An 18,272-nucleotide genomic window follows, 5' to 3' on the forward strand; every position below is an offset into this window, starting at 1 on the left:
ATTTCGTATTAACACTGGAATGCTAGATGTGCAAGAGATGATGTGCAAATAGAGATACTGGGGTACAAATTAGCAAAATAAATAACAATATGGGGATGAGGTAGTTGGGAGGGCTAATTTCAGAATGGCTGTGTACAGGTGCAGTGATCTTTGACTCATAAGAGATATGAGACAACACAAGATATCCACTATGCCCCGAGGCAGGCTTAAGGCTGCAGGAGTCAGAACAGGTGTATAGAGAAAACAATCCTCTCTAACCCATGGGCATGTGTCCAACAATCTATCCTGGACAAGTCAATGGTTGGCCATTCCCTCAGTGTGGACCATCATACATAAATATGCTGATTGTTTTACCTGATAAACCATCTGGCTAGATTAACTATATGAGCCCAGTAACCAACAGCCAATGTCTATATTGAGCAAACAATGGAAACACAGAATAATATGTACACCTGATTTCCTTCAGTCTAATCCCAACTGGAATGAAACCACCTGATTTCCTTCATTCTAATCCCAACTGGCATGAAACCACCTGATTTCCTTCAGTCTAATCCCAACTGGCATGAAACCACCTGATTTCCTCCAGTCTAATCCCAACTGGAATGAAACCACCTGATTTCCTCCAGTCTAATCCCAACTGGAATGAAACCACCTGATTTCCTTCAGTCTAATCCCAACTGGAATGAAACCACCTGATTTCCTTCAGTCTAATCCCAACTGGAATGAAACCACCTGATTTCCTTCAGTCTAATCCCAACTGGAATGAAACCACCTGATTTCCTCCAGTCTAATCCCAACTGGAATGAAACCACCTGATTTCCTTCAGTCTAATCCCAACTGGAATGAAACCACCTGATTTCCTTCAGTCTAATCCCAACTGGAATGAAACCACCTGATTTCCTTCAGTCTAATCCCAACTGGAATGAAACCACCTGATTTCCTTCAGTCTAATCCCAACTGGAATGAAACCACCTGATTTCCCTTCAGTCTAATCCCAACTGGAATGAAACCACCTGATTTCCTCCAGTCTAATCCCAACTGGCATGAAACCACCTGATTTCCTTCAGTCTAATCCCAACTGGCATGAAACCACCTGATTTCCTCCAGTCTATTCCCAACTGGAATGAAACCACCTGATTTCCTTCAGTCTAATCCCAACTGGAATGAAACCACCTGATTTCCTCCAGTCTAATCCCAACTGGAATGAAACCACCTGATTTCCTTCAGTCTATTCCCAACTGGCATGAAACCACCTGATTTCCTCCAGTCAATTCCCAACTGGAATGAAACCACCTGATTTCCTTCAGTCTAAACCCAACTGGAATGAAACCACCTGATTTCCTTCAGTCTAATCCCAACTGGAATGAAACCACCTGATTTCCTTCAGTCTAATCCCAACTGGAATGAAACCACATGATTTCCTCCAGTCTAATCCCAACTGGCATGAAACCACCTGATTTCCTTCAATCTAATCCCAACTGGCATGAAACCACCTGATTTCCTCCAGTCTATTCCCAACTGGAATGAAACCACCTGATTTCCTTCAGTCTAATCCCAACTGGAATGAAACCACCTGATTTCCTTCAGTCTAATCCCAACTGGAATGAAACCACCTGATTTCCTCCAGTCTATTCCCAACTGGAATGAAACCACCTGATTTCCTTCAGTCTAATCCCAACTGGAATGAAACCACCTGATTTCCTTCAGTCTAATCCCAACTGGAATGAAACCACCTGATTTCCTTCAGTCTAATCCCAACTGGAATGAAACCACCTGATTTCCTCCAGTCTAATCCCAACTGGCATGAAACCACCTGATTTCCTTCAGTCTAATCCCAACTGGCATGAAACCACCTGATTTCCATCAGTCTATTCCCAACTGGAATGAAACCACCTGATTTCCTTCAGTCTAATCCCAACTGGAATGAAACCACCTGATTTCCTTCAGTCTAATCCCAACTGGAATGAAACCACCTGATTTCCTTCAGTCTAATCCCAACTGGAATGAACCCACCTGATTTCCTCCAGTCTAATCCCAACTGGCATGAAACCACCTGATTTCCTTCAGTCTAATCCCAACTGGCATGAAACCACCTGATTTCCTCCAGTCTATTCCCAACTGGAATGAAACCACCTGATTTCCTTCAGTCTAATCCCAACTGGCATGAAACCACCTGATTTCCTTCAGTCTAATCCCAACTGGAATGAAACCACCTGATTTCCTTCAGTCTAATCCCAACTGGAATGAAACCACCTGATTTCCTCCAGTCTAATCCCAACTGGCATGAAACCACCTGATTTCCTTCAGTCTAATCCCAACTGGCATGAACCCACCTGATTTCCTCCAGTCTATTCCCAACTGGAATGAAACCACCTGATTTCCTTCAGTCTAATCCCAACTGGCATGAACCCACCTGATTTCCTCCAGTCTATTCCCAACTGGAATGAAACCACCTGATTTCCTTCAGTCTAATCCCAACTGGAATGAAACCACCTGATTTCCTTCAGTCTAATCCCAACTGGAATGAAACCACATGATATCCTTCAGTCTAATCCCAACTGGAATGAAACCACCTGATTTCCTTCAGTCTAATCCCAACTGGAATGAAACCACCTGATTTCCTTCAGTCTAATCCCAACTGGAATGAAACCACCTGATTTCCTTCAGTCTAATCCCAACTGGAATGAAACCACCTGATTTCCTTCAGTCTAATCCCAACTGGAATGAAACCACCTGATTTCCTTCAGTCTAATCCCAACTGGAATGAAACCACCTGATTTCCTTCAATCTAATCCCAACTGGAATGAAACCACCTGATTTCCTTCAGTCTAATCCCAACTGGAATGAAACCACCTGATTTCCTTCAGTCTAATCCCAACTGGAATGAAACCACCTGATTTCCTTCAATCTAATCCCAACTGGAATGAAACCACCTGATTTCCTTCAGTCTAATCCCAACTGGAATGAAACCACCTGATTTCCTTCAGTCTAATCCCAACTGGAATGAAACCACCTGATTTCCTTCAGTCTAATCCCAACTGGAATGAAACCACCTGATTTCCTTCAGTCTAATCCCAACTGGAATGAAACCACCTGATTTCCTTCAGTCTAATCCCAACTGGAATGAAACCACCTGATTTCCTTCAGTCTAATCCCAGCTGGAATGAAACCACCTGATTTCCTTCAGTCTAATCCCAACTGGAATGAAACCACCTGATTTCCTTCAGTCTAATCCCAACTGGAATGAAACCACCTGATTTCCTTCAGTCTGTTCCCAACTGGAATGAAACCACCTGATTTCCTTCAGTCTGTTCCCAACTGGCATGAAACCACCTGATTTCCTTCAGTCTAATCCCAACTGGAATGAAACCACCTGATTTCCTTCAGTCTAATCCCAACTGGAATGAAACCACCTGATTTCCTTCAGTCTAATCCCAACTGGCATGAAACGACCTGATTTCCTTCAGTCTAATCCCAACTGGCATGAAACCACCTGATTTTCTTCGGTCTAATCCCAACTGGAATGAAACCACCTGATTTCCTTCGGTCTAATCCCAACTGGCATGAAACCACCTGATTTCCTTAGGTCTAATCCCAACTGGCATGAAACCACCTGATTTCCTTCAGTCTAATCCCAACTGGCATGAAACCACCTGATTTCCTTCAGTCAATTCCCAACTGGAATGAAACCACCTGATTTCCTTCAGTCTAATCCCAACTGGAATGAAACCACCTGATTTCCTTCAGTCTATTCCCAACTGGAATGAAACCACCTGATTTCCTTCAGTCTAATCCCAATTGGAATGAAACCACCTGATTTCCTTCAGTCTAATCCCAAATGGAATGAAACCACCTGATTTCCTTCAGTCTAATCCCAACTGGCATGAAACCACCTGATTTCCTTCAGTCTAATCCCAACTGGAATGAAACCACCTGATTTCCTTCAGTCTAATCCCAACTGGAATGAAACCACCTGATTACCTTCAGTCTATTCCCAACTGGAATGAAACCACCTGATTTCCTTCAGTCTAATCCCAACTGGAATAAAACCACCTGATTTCCTTCAGTCTAATCCCAACTGGAATGAAACCACATGATATCCTTCAGTCTAATCCCAACTGGAATGAAACCACCTGATTTCCTCCAGTCTAATCCCAACTGGAATGAAACCACCTGATTTCCTCCAGTCTAATCCCAACTGGAATGAAACCACCTGATTTCCTCCAGTCTAATCCCAACTGGAATGAAACCATCTGATTTCCTTCAGTCTAATCCCAACTGGCATGAAACCACCTGATTTCCTCCAGTCTAATCCCAACTGGAATGAAACCACCTGATTTCCTCCAGTCTAATCCCAACTGGAATGAAACCACCTGATTTCCTCCAGTCTAATCCCAACTGGAATGAAACCACCTGATTTCCTTCAGTCTAATCCCAACTAGAATGAAACCACCTGATTTCCTTCAGTCTAATCCCAACTGGCATGAAACGACCTGATTTCCTTCAGTCTAATCCCAACTGGCATGAAACCACCTGATTTCCTTCAGTCTAATCCCAACTGGAATGAAACCACCTGATTTCCTTCAGTCAAATCCCAACTGGCATGAAACCACCTGATTTCCTTCGGTCTAATCCCAACTGGCATGAAACCACCTGATTTCCTTCAGTCTAATCCCAACTGGCATGAAACCACCTGATTTCCTTCAGTCTAATCCCAACTGGAATGAAACCACCTGATTTCCTTCAGTCTAATCCCAACTGGAATGAAACCACCTGATTTCCTTCAGTCTAATCCCAACTGGAATGAAACCACCTGATTTCCTTCAGTCTAATCACAACTGGAATGAAACCACCTGATTTCCTTCAGTCTATTCCCAACTGGAATGAAACCACCTGATTTCCTTCAGTCTAATCCCAACTGGAATGAAACCACCTGATTTCCTTCAGTCTAATCCCAACTGGAATGAAACCACCTGATTTCCTTCAGTCTAGTCCCAACTGGAATGAAACCACATGATATCCTTCAGTCTAATCCCAACTGGAATGAAACCACCTGATTTCCTCCAGTCTAATCCCAACTGGAATGAAACCACCTGATTTCCTCCAGTCTAATCCCAACTGGAATGAAACCACCTGATTTCCTCCAGTCTAATCCCAACTGGAATGAAACCACCTGATTTCCTTCAGTCTAATCCCAACTGGCATGAAACAACCTGATTTCCTTCAGTCTAATCACAACTGGAATGAAACCACCTGATTTCCTTCAGTCTAATCCCAACTGGCATGAAACCACCTGATTTCCTTCAGTCTAATCCCAACTGGAATGAAACCACCTGATTTCCTTCAGTCTAATCCCAACTGGCATGAAACGACCTGATTTCCTTCAGTCTAATCCCAACTGGCATGAAACCACCTGATTTCCTTCGGTCTAATCCCAACTGGAATGAAACCAACTGATTTCCTTCGGTCTAATCCCAACTGGCATGAAACCACCTGATTTCCTTCGGTCTAATCCCAACTGGCATGAAACCACCTGATTTCCTTCAGTCTAATCCCAACTGGCATGAAACCACCTGATTTCCTTCAGTCTATTCCCAACTGGAATGAAACCACCTGATTTCCTTCAGTCTAATCCCAACTGGAATGAAACCACATGATATCCTTCAGTCTAATCCCAGCTGGAATGAAACCACCTGATTTCCTTCAGTCTATTCCCAACTGGAATGAAACCACCTGATTTCCTTCAGTCTAATCCCAACTGAAATGAAACCACCTGATTTCCTTCAGTCTAATCCCAACTGGAATGAAACCACCTGATTTCCTTCAGTCTATTCCCAACTGGAATGAAACCACCTGATTTCCTTCAGTCTAATCCCAACTAGAATGAAACCACCTGATTTCCTTCAGTCTAATCCCAACTGGCATGAAACGACCTGATTTCCTTCAGTCTAATCCCAACTGGCATGAAACCACCTGATTTCCTTCAGTCTAATCCCAACTGGAATGAAACCACCTGATTTCCTTCAGTCAAATCCTAACTGGCATGAAACCACCTGATTTCCTTCGGTCTAATCCCAACTGGCATGAAACCACCTGATTTCCTTCAGTCTAATCCCAACTGGCATGAAACCACCTGATTTCCTTCAGTCTAATCCCAACTGGCATGAAACCACCTGATTTCCTTCAATCTAATCCCAACTGGAATGAAACCACCTGATTTCCTTCAGTCTAATCCCAACTGGAATGAAACCACCTGATTTCCTTCAGTCTAATCCCAACTGGAATGAAACCACCTGATTTCCTTCAGTCTAATCACAACTGGAATGAAACCACCTGATTTCCTTCAGTCTATTCCCAACTGGAATGAAACCACCTGATTTCCTTCAGTCTAATCCCAACTGGAATGAAACCACCTGATTTCCTTCAGTCTAATCCCAACTGGAATGAAACCACCTGATTTCCTTCAGTCTAATCCCAACTGGAATGAAACCACATGATATCCTTCAGTCTAATCCCAACTGGAATGAAACCACCTGATTTCCTTCAGTCTAATCCCAACTGGAATGAAACCACCTGATTTCCTTCAGTCTAATCCCAACTGGAATGAAACCACCTGATTTCCTTCAGTCTAATCCCAACTGGAATGAAACCACCTGATTTCCTTCAGTCTAATCCCAACTGGAATGAAACCACCTGATTTCCTTCAGTCTAATCCCAACTGGAATGAAACCACCTGATTTCCTTCAGTCTAATCCCAGCTGGAATGAAACCACCTGATTTCCTTCAGTCTAATCCCAACTGGAATGAAACCACCTGATTTCCTTCAGTCTAATCCCAACTGGAATGAAACCACCTGATTTCCTTCAGTCTGTTCCCAACTGGAATGAAACCACCTGATTTCCTTCAGTCTGTTCCCAACTGGAATGAAACCACCTGATTTCCTTCAGTCTAATCCCAACTGGAATGAAACCACCTGATTTCCTTCAGTCTAATCCCAACTGGAATGAAACCACCTGATTTCCTTCAGTCTAATCCCAACTGGCATGAAACGACCTGATTTCCTTCAGTCTAATCCCAACTGGCATGAAACCACCTGATTTCCTTCAGTCTAATCCCAACTGGAATGAAACCACCTGATTTCCTTCAGTCTAATCCCAACTGGAATGAAACCACCTGATTTCCTTCAGTCAAATCCTAACTGGCATGAAACCACCTGATTTCCTTCGGTCTAATCCCAACTGGCATGAAACCACCTGATTTCCTTCAGTCTAATCCCAACTGGCATGAAACCACCTGATTTCCTTCAGTCAATTCCCAACTGGCATGAAACCACCTGATTTCCTTCAGTCTAATCCCAACTGGAATGAAACCACCTGATTTCCTTCAGTCTATTCACAACTGGAATGAAACCACCTGATTTCCTTCAGTCTAATCCCAATTGGAATGAAACCACCTGATTTCCTTCAGTCTAATCCCAAATGGAATGAAACCACCTGATTTCCTTCAGTCTAATCCCAACTGGCATGAAACCACCTGATTTCCTTCAGTCTAATCCCAACTGGAATGAAATCACCTGATTTCCTTCAGTCTAATCCCAACTGGAATGAAACCACCTGATTTCCTTCAGTCTATTCCCAACTGGAATGAAACCACCTGATTTCCTTCAGTCTAATCCCAACTGGAATAAAACCACCTGATTTCCTTCAGTCTAATCCCAACTGGAATGAAACCACATGATATCCTTCAGTCTAATCCCAACTGGAATGAAACCACCTGATTTCCTCCAGTCTAATCCAAACTGGAATGAAACCACCTGATTTCCTCCAGTCTAATCCCAACTGGAATGAAACCACCTGATTTCCTCCAGTCTAATCCCAACTGGAATGAAACCACCTGATTTCCTTCAGTCTAATCCCAACTGGAATGAAACCACCTGATTTCCTTCGGTCTAATCCCAACTGGCATGAAACCACCTGATTTCCTTCAGTCTAATCCCAACTGGCATGAAACCACCTGATTTCTTTCAGTCTATTCCCAACTGGAATGAAACCACCTGATTTCCTTCAGTCTAATCCCAACTGGAATGAAACCACCTGATTTCCTTCAGTCTAATCCCAACTGGAATGAAACCACATGATATCCTTCAGTCTAATCCCAACTGGAATGAAACCACCTGATTTCCTTCAGTCTATTCCCAACTGGAATGAAACCACCTGATTTCCTTCAGTCTAATCCCAACTGGCATGAAACCACCTGATTTCTTTCAGTCTATTCCCAACTGGAATGAAACCACCTGATTTCCTTCAGTCTAATCCCAACTAGAATGAAACCACCTGATTTCCTTCAGTCTAATCCCAACTGGCATGAAACCACCTGATTTCCTTCAGTCTAATCCCAACTGGCATGAAACCACCTGATTTCCTTCAGTCTAATCCCAACTGGAATGAAACCACCTGATTTCCTTCAGTCTAAACCCAACTGGAATGAAACCACCTGATTTCCTTCAGTCTAATCCCAACTGGAATGAAACCACCTGATTTCCTTCAGTCTAATCCCAACTGGAATGAAACCACCTGATTTCCTTCAGTCTAATCCCAACTGGAATGAAACCACCTGATTTCCTTCAGTCTAATCCCAACTGGAATGAAACCACCTGATTTCCTTCAGTCTAATCCCAACTGGAATGAAACCACCTGATTTCCTTCAATCTAATCCCAACTGGAATGAAACCACCTGATTTCCTTCAGTCTAATCCCAACTGGAATGAAACCACCTGATTTCCTTCAGTCTAATCCCAACTGGAATGAAACCACCTGATTTCCTTCAATCTAATCCCAACTGGAATGAAACCACCTGATTTCCTTCAGTCTAATCCCAACTGGAATGAAACCACCTTATTTCCTTCAGTCTAATCCCAACTGGAATGAAACCACCTGATTTCCTTCAGTCTAATCCCAGCTGGAATGAAACCACCTGATTTCCTTCAGTCTAATCCCAACTGGAATGAAACCACCTGATTTCCTTCAGTCTAATCCCAACTGGAATGAAACCACCTGATTTCCTTCAGTCTGTTCCCAACTGGAATGAAACCACCTGATTTCCTTCAGTCTGTTCCCAACTGGAATGAAACCACCTGATTTCCTTCAGTCTAATCCCAACTGGAATGAAACCACCTGATTTCCTTCAGTCTAATCCCAACTGGAATGAAACCACCTGATTTCCTTCAGTCTAATCCCAACTGGCATGAAACGACCTGATTTCCTTCAGTCTAATCCCAACTGGCATGAAACCACCTGATTTCCTTCGGTCTAATCCCAACTGGAATGAAACCACCTGATTTCCTTCGGTCTAATCCCAACTGGCATGAAACCACCTGATTTCCTTCGGTCTAATCCCAACTGGCATGAAACCACCTGATTTCCTTCAGTCTAATCCCAACTGGCATGAAACCACCTGATTTCCTTCAGTCAATTCCCAACTGGAATGAAACCACCTGATTTCCTTCAGTCTAATCCCAACTGGAATGAAACCACCTGATTTCCTTCAGTCTAATCCCAACTGGAATGAAACCACCTGATTTCCTTCAGTCTAATCCCAACTGGAATGAAACCACCTGATTTCCTTCAGTCTAATCACAACTGGAATGAAACCACCTGATTTCCTTCAGTCTATTCCCAACTGGAATGAAACCACCTGATTTCCTTCAGTCTAATCCCAACTGGAATGAAACCACATGATTTCCTTCAGTCTAATCCCAACTGGAATGAAACCACCTGATTTCCTTCAGTCTAATCCCAACTGGAATGAAACCACATGATATCCTTCAGTCTAATCCCAACTGGAATGAAACCACCTGATTTCCTTCAGTCTAATCCCAACTGGAATGAAACCACCTGATTTCCTTCAGTCACATGATATCCTTCAGTCTAATCCCAACTGGAATGAAACCACCTGATTTCCTCCAGTCTAATCCCAACTGGAATGAAACCACCTGATTTCCTTCAGTCTAATCCCAACTGGAATGAAACCACCTGATTTCCTTCAGTCACATGATATCCTTCAGTCTAATCCCAACTGGAATGAAACCACCTGATTTCCTCCAGTCTAATCCCAACTGGAATGAAACCACCTGATTTCCTCCAGTCTAATCCCAACTGGAATGAAACCACCTGATTTCCTCCAGTCTAATCCCAACTGGAATGAAACCACCTGATTTCCTTCAGTCTAATCCCAACTGGCATGAAACCACCTGATTTCCTCCAGTCTAATCCCAACTGGAATGAAACCACCTGATTTCCTCCAGTCTAATCCCAACTGGAATGAAACCACCTGATTTCCTCCAGTCTAATCCCAACTGGAATGAAACCACCTGATTTCCTTCAGTCTAATCCCAACTGGCATGAAACCACCTGATTTCCTTCAGTCTAATCACAACTGGAATGAAACCACCTGATTCCCTTCAGTCTAATCCCAACTGGCATGAAACCACCTGATTTCCTTCAGTCTAATCCCAACTGGAATGAAACCACCTGATTTCCTTCGGTCTAATCCCAACTGGCATGAAACAACCTGATTTCCTTCGGTCTAATCCCAACTGGCATGAAACCACCTGATTTCCTTCAGTCTAATCCCAACTGGCATGAAACCACCTGATTTCCTTCAGTCTATTCCCAACTGGAATGAAACCACCTGATTTCCTTCAGTCTAATCCCAACTGGAATGAAACCACCTGATTTCCTTCAGTCTAATCCCAACTGGAATGAAACCACATGATATCCTTCAGTCTAATCCCAACTGGAATGAAACCACCTGATTTCCTTCAGTCTATTCCCAACTGGAATGAAACCACCTGATTTCCTTCAGTCTAATCCCAACTGAAATGAAACCACCTGATTTCCTTCAGTCTAATCCCAACTGGAATGAAACCACCTGATTTCCTTCAGTCTATTCCCAACTGGAATGAAACCACCTGATTTCCTTCAGTCTAATCACAACTGGAATGAAACCACCTGATTACTAAGAAGTTCTGATTGGCCCAATAATGAATCAGTAGAACATTATGACACACAGATCATTTGCATACGCCTCATTCCCACAGACAGGCAGTGAGACCGCCTCCCTTCTCCCTCCCCTCCTGCAGTGATTGGACAGCCCTGGTCACACTCTCTACGTCCCTCCTGCAGTGATTAAACAGCCCTGGTCACACTCTCTACGTCCCTCTGCAGTGATTGGACAGCCCTGGTCACACTCTCTATGTCCCTCCTGCAGTGATTGGACAGCCCTGGTCACACTCTCTATGTCCCTCCTGCAGTGATTGGACAGCCCTGGTCACACTCTCTACGTCCCTCTGCAGTGATTGGACAGCCCTGGTCACACTCTCTACGTCCCTCCTGCAGTGATTGGACAGCCCTGGTCACACTCTCTACATCCCTCTGCAGTGATTGGACAGCCCTGGTCACACTCTCTACGTCCCTCTGCAGTGATTGGACAGCCCTGGTCACACTCTCTACGTCCCTCTGCAGTGATTGGACAGCCCTGGTCACACTCTCTACGTCCCTCTGCAGTGATTGGACAGCCCTGGTCACACTCTCTACGTCCCTCTGCAGTGATTGGACAGCCCTGGTTACACTGTCTACGTCCCTAGTGACACCCTATTCTCTACAGAGTGCACGACCTTTGACCTGGGCCTGGTTTCCCCATAGCCATGGAATTTAGGCTTAACGATGCATCTTTCCTACAACGGCCCACGATGTAACATGTGTTTCCCAAAAACACCACGCAAAGAGAGCGGTCACTAAGTGTGTCGTTGGAGCCTGTAGATACTGATAGGATCAACAGAAAAACACCACGCAGAGAGAACGGTCACTAGGTGTGTCGTTGGAGCTTGTAGATACTGATGGGATCAACAGAAAAACACCACGCAGAGAGAACGGTCACTAAGTGTGTCGTTGGAGCGTATGGATACTGATAGGATCAACAGAAAAACACCACGCAGAGAGAACGGTCACTAAGTGTGTCGTTGGAGCGTATGGATACTGATAGGATCAACAGAAAAACACCACGCAGAGGGAACGGTCACTAAGTGTGTCGTTGGAGCGTATGGATACTGATAGGATCAACAGAAAAACACCACGCAGAGAGAACGGTCACTAAGTGTGTCGTTGGAGCGTATGGATACTGATAGGATCAACAGAAAAACACCACGCAGAGAGAACGGTCACTAAGTGTGTCGTTGGAGCGTATGGATACTGATAGGATCAACAGAAAAACACCACGCAGAGAGAACGGTCACTAAGTGTGTCGTTGGAGCCTGTAGATACTGATAGGATCAACAGAAAAACACCACGCAGAGAGAACGGTCACTAAGTGTGTCGTTGGAGCCTGTAGATACTGATAGGATCAACAGAAAAACACCACGCAGAGAGAACGGTCACTAAGTGTGTCGTTGGAGCCTGTAGATACTGATAGGATCAACAGAAAAACACCACGCAGAGAGAACGGTCACTAGGTGTGTCGTTGGAGCCTGTTGAAAGGCAGCACTGCTCTAGAATCAGCTTTCTCCATTCAAATCTTACCTTAACATTAGAATCATTCCACAATACTGATGACGGATCAGCTCCTAGAGAGATTATCACCTAATGGCTGCAAATATTGAGGCGGCTTATTCTAACGCTTACCCTTTATTAATGCACTCAATCACAGATTCCTTTGGTACATCATTGCGCATGTTACACATCATTAAATACTGTATATCGAGGCGAAAACTACAGACAGTGTAGCCTACAAACAGAACTCAATTGACTGAACATTACATTTATTTCAATATGATTTAAATATACAGTGCCTTCGGAAAGTATTCAGACCCCTTGACTTTTTCCTCATTTTGTTAGGTTACAGCCTTATTCTAAAATGGATTCAATTGTTTTTTTTCCCCTCATCAATCTACACAAAATACCCCACAATGACAAAGCAAAAACAGGTTTTTAGAAATTTTAGCAAATGTATAAAAAATAAAAAACTGAAATATCACATTTACATAAGTATTCAGACCCTTTACTCAGTACTTTGTTTAAGCACCTTTGGCAGCGAGTACAGCCTCGAGTCTTCTTGGGTATGACGCTACAAGCTTGGCACACCTGTATTTGGGGAGTTTCTCCCATTCTTCTCTGCAGATCCTCTCAAGCTCTGTCAGGTTGGATGGGGAGCGTCGCTGCACAGCTATTTTCAGGTCTCTCCAGAGATGTTAGATCGGGTTCAAGTCCGGGCTCTGGCTGGGCCACTCAAGGACATTCAGAGACTTGTCTCGAAGCCACTCATGCGTTGTCTTGGCTGTGTGCTTAGGGTAGTTGTCCTGTTGGAAGTTTAACCATCGCCCCAGTCTGAGGTCCTGAGTGCTTTGGAGCAGGCTTTCATCAAGGATCTCTGTACTTTGCTACTTTCATCTTTTTGTCGATCCTCACTAGTCTCCCAGTCCCTACCGCTGAAAAACATCCCCACAGCATGATGCTGCCACCACCATGCTTCACCGTAGGGATGGTGCCAGGTTTCTTCCAGACGTGACATTTGGCATTCAGGCCAAAGAGTTCAATCTTGGTTTCATCAGACCAGAGAATCTTGTTGCTCATGGTCTGAGAGTCCTTTAGGTGCCTTTTGGCAAACTCCAAGCGGGCTGTCATGTGCCTTTTACTGAGGAGTGGCTTCCGTCTGGCCACTCTACCATAAAGGCCTGATTGGTGTTCTGCAGAGATGGTTGTCCTTCTGGAAGGTTCTCCCATCTCCACAGAGGAACTCTAGAGCTCTGTCAGAGTGACCATCAGGTTCTTGGTCACCTCCCTGACCAAGGCCCTTCTCCCCAGATTGCTCAGTTTGGCCGGGCGGCCAGCTCTAGGAAGAGTTTTGGTGGTTCCAAACGTCTTCCATTTAAGAATGATGGAGGCCACTGTGTTCTTGGGGACCTTCAATGCTGCAGAAATGTTTTGGTACCCTTCCCCAGATCTGTACCTCGACACAATCCTGTCTCGGAGCTCTACGGCAATTCCTTCGACCTCATGTCTTGGTTTTTGCTCTGACATTCACTGTCAACTGTGGGACCTTATCTAGACGGGTGTGTGCCTTTCCAAATCATGTCCAATCAATTTAATTTACCACAGGTGGACTCCAATCAAGTTGTAGAAACAGCTAAAGGATGATCAATGGAAACAGGGTGCACCTGAGCTCAATTTCGTGTCTCAAAGCAAAGGGTCTGAATACTTATGTAAATAAGGTATTTATTTTATTTATTTTTTTATAAATTTGCTAAAATTTCTAAAAACCTGTGTTCGCGTTGTCATTTTTTATTTTTTTTATTTTTTTATTTCACCTTTATTTAACCAGGTAAGCCAGTTGAGAACAAGTTCTCATTTACAACTGCGACCTGGCATTATGGGGTATTGTGTGTAGATTGCTGAGGATGTTTTTTTTATTTTTTTATCCATTTTAAAATAAGGCTGTAACGTAACAAAATGTGGAAAAGGTCAAGGGGTCTGAATACTTTCCCAACAAGCCTATTGACTTTTTTATGCAGTCATCTCGGTTTTCAATTTGAAGCATATTTTTTATCCTTCGCTTGTTCAATTTTAAAGACATTGGCAACTTTTTCATTCGTAGTGAACTTCATTCCCAAGTTATCAGCGGTCACAGAGACCGATAACCAGCTTGGTTCTATGTTTAGCAGAGATCTTCTGTGTATGAAGTGATGCAGAAGGTGGTCTGAGGCAGTCGCCAAATAAAAAGCGTTTAAGTGCAACTTTACTAACGATGGTTTTGGGAAACTGCTCTGAGATTTAACGACGCTCCCTACGAAGATTCTAACAATGAACTTAGCCTTAGGATGCTTTCGGGAAACTGGGCCCGGACCTCTCTGGTCAGAAGTAGTGCACTATGTAGGGAATAGAGTCAGAGTTGGAGTCTACTTCAACACCAAACCAAGGTGCCTTCATAGTCAGACCATGATTTAAGATTCTGTTTCAACACATGGTCAGTAAGCGATCAGGAGTTTCTTAAAAAAAAAACAAAGCATTGAATGTGAACACAGAGCAGCAATAACATGCTATAGATTTGTGGTACAATAAACAAAGGTTAAATCAATAGGCTTTAGATAACCTTGGAGCCTCTTTCAGACCACCCAGCAGATAAGCAATAGCCTGATCCCAGATCTGTTTGTGCTCTGCCAACTCCACTGCTGTCATGACAATAAGCCTGGTCCCAGATCTGTTTGTGCTCTGCCAACTCCACTGCTGTCATTATGGCATGACAATAAGCCTGGTCCCAGATCTGTTTATGCTCTTGCCAACTCCACTGCTGTCATGACAATAAGCCTGGTCCCAGATCTGTTTGTGCTCTTTCCAACTCCACTGCTGTCATTATGGCATGACAATAAGCCTGGTCCCAGATCTGTTTGTGCTCTGCCAACTCCACTGCTGTCATTATGGCATGACAATAAATGACAAGCAGTTAGCATGATATCACAAACAGAATGACTCTCAGGCTAGCCTAGCAATACCCCAAGTCCAAAACTTACTTCAGCTTAGAAGATTGTAAGGGCTCGTAAGTAAGCATTTCCCTGTAAGGTCTACACCTGTTGTATTCGGCGCATGTGACAAATACAATTTGATTTGATTTGATATCTAAAACCCAAATCCTTTTCCAGTCCCTTTTGTATCCTGCGCCCTAAGACTTTAGATGACTAACTACTGGAGTCACGCACGCCAACTCCTGATTCTATGATACCGAAAACCCAAGACATGACCGTCCAATAGAAGACAGGTATCTATGAGTTATCGTTCCATTTTGGAGAATAGCACCAACAACACCTGAACAATTTGGGCAGGGGACCGTGGAGATGTCTTTCTGACCTTTCTGTACACCAGCATGTTGGGGGGTTCATCAGCCACTCCATTGCTGCTCTGGTCGTAACTGTTTGTCTGCGCCATGGCTTTAAGGTGATCTACCTGGCAGTGTGAAGTAGTCCTGAAAGAGACGGGGGGGAAAGAGCAGATAAATATCAGCTGGCTGGTCTTCAGTGTGTTTAGATCGGCTGGAGTAGGCTACGGAAGCTCTGTTAGCGCCTTGTTAGTGTGTTGTCCAGCTAACAAGGATTGTCGACTAACCTTACAGGATACTGTTCATGAACTGGAATGATGTTACCTATTGAGGATAGCCTACACCCAATCACTCTTCTGTTTCATTTTATGATTACAATTACGGTATTTGGTTTTTAGAAATAATCGAGTTTTAGAATAAAAGCATGCAAAATCATGAACCTTTCAGTGAAAAACGTAGCTTTGGTGTAGATAGATAACCCACACAATACTTGTTTTTTCTTTAAAATGAAAAAAAAAAAAAGTGTGGGGGAAGCCAGTAATGTTTTAGAGCTGTTAGCGGTTCCAGGACCGGGGACAGCTCCTAAAGCTACCGTGAGGAGCGCTATGCAGCTACGGCTATGCAGCTACGGCTATGCTATCTAGATATATGTTATTCCAGTACGTTCTCCGAGGAGAAAACAAGACGTGTTGCTAGTTAAACCACGAGAGATATTTGAGGTGTATCCTACCCGACCACAGCCCGTAAGGAAGAAGTCCCTGTGTTCCGATAGAGACCCTCAAATCAGGTTGTCAGTTGGCAGTCGAAGGAATGTGATGATAATTCATTGGAAATGATGGAAATATGGCGCTCTTCCTATCGATGCTTGCAGTCAGACTGTGGCACTCTCTCTACCCGTCCTCTGTTATCTTCTCTTCTCTCCACACCTCGAACCGAGCTTGATGGCACAGATTCTCCATTATCTTGGCCAGATACTCTAGTGGCCGCTCTAACGATGAAAATAAATGTCTTCAAAAATGGAAGGCAGTCGGGAGGAGGCAAGATCAGGTGGGAGCATTCTAGCCAATGAGAGGGCAGATACCCGTATGAACAACAGGCACAACGGTTACCACAGCCACAAAGTCAAAATGGCTATTATATATATTTTTTTTAACTTTTTGGTCTTAATTTAAGGTTAGGCATAAGGTTAGCAGTGTGGTTAGGGTTAGGTTTAAAATCAAATTTTAAGAACATAAATTGTAGAAATATGCGGAGTTTATGACTTTGTGGCTGTGATAACTAGTGACGACCAGGCACAACTCCGATATATAGTGTTTTTTCTCAAAGTTGCCCTGATGTCACGTGTCTTACTTATATCAGTACACTCGTAATAACCTAATCATTACGACATTTCTATTTGATCAAATAAGCCACACGTAGCAAATAAGCCATTACATTTTTTGTTAACAAAATTCGACAACCTCTCATAGACCTCCATTCAAAATGTCCTCACTGGTAAGCGAAAAAAATGTCACCTGCTGGAGAAGTCAGAGTTGGGGCCTGTCTGCTTTCCCTCTCGCTTCGCCTCCTCTCTGTGGCAGGCGGGGGCGGGGCTGGCGGGGGCGGGGCTTGCGGGGGCGCGCTCACAACCAGCACGTGAACGCGCATCGAGCCGCCTTGGCAACTGCACGGTTAAAAAGGCATCTACCTCCATCCTCCCTCCTCCTCTCCACAGCCTGCCAGCCACATATCTCAAAGAACAAATTAATGTAACCTTCTAATAATACTGCCTCTACAATAAACAATATATAAGGTTTATGGCTTATTGTGTTATTTTGTAGGCCAAGGTGTTATATTGAACATGTATCAAGATAATTTCAAAGGGAAAAGAGTGCACTTTAATGTACATTTTTATGTTAAAAAGCCTTTTCGTGACCTAACTCCTCGCTCCTGACTATTTTACCTCTTACTAGCTCAGACTTTGCTGATAGCTACTTTATTGAGGAAAAGATGATTTACTATGAGTGACGTGGTTTTCCCCAATGGTGATCTGAAGATGAATGCCCTAACTGTAAGTCGCTCTGTATAAGAGCATCGGCTAAATTACTAAAATTGTAAAAGGGTATAGGCTTCACACATCATGAATCATTGAAAACATGTAACACATGAATTACAAAGGTATCATCAAAGAGTTTACTGTCTGTACATCTTAGCTAGTATGTCCCCTGTGTCTAGGTGGAGTCAACATCTGTCCAAACAAAACGGAAGTGAAGACAAATAGTTAATTGACTCCTGAGGATTGGGAAGAGGAGCGTGATGTTCTAGCATCAGGGCACTCAGCTATGGAACTAGAATACATATCACTTCAGAGGATTGGGCTCTCTCTCTCTCTCTCTCTCTCTCTCACACACACACACACACACACACACACA

At 43.6% G+C, this 18,272-nt stretch overlaps 1 protein-coding gene across 1 annotated transcript in view; it reads right to left on the bottom strand.

The window, feature by feature from the left end:
* The window catches only part of LOC123481289 (regulator of G-protein signaling 7-like), a 114,986-nt gene extending 98,127 nt beyond the window's left edge, over window positions 1-16,859 (bottom strand). Inside the window, exons 1-2 of the mRNA XM_045216270.1 lie at window positions 16,592-16,859; window positions 15,894-16,008 (exon numbers count right to left, since the gene is read on the bottom strand). Coding sequence (XP_045072205.1) covers window positions 15,894-15,971 — 78 coding nt within the window. The 5' untranslated portion in view covers window positions 15,972-16,008; window positions 16,592-16,859. The remainder of the gene's footprint in view (window positions 1-15,893; window positions 16,009-16,591) is intronic.
* Between the last annotated feature and the right edge of the window lie 1,413 nt (window positions 16,860-18,272).

Source organism: Coregonus clupeaformis, unplaced genomic scaffold, assembly GCF_020615455.1.
Source record: "Coregonus clupeaformis isolate EN_2021a unplaced genomic scaffold, ASM2061545v1 scaf0657, whole genome shotgun sequence".
NCBI lineage: Eukaryota > Metazoa > Chordata > Actinopteri > Salmoniformes > Salmonidae > Coregonus > Coregonus clupeaformis.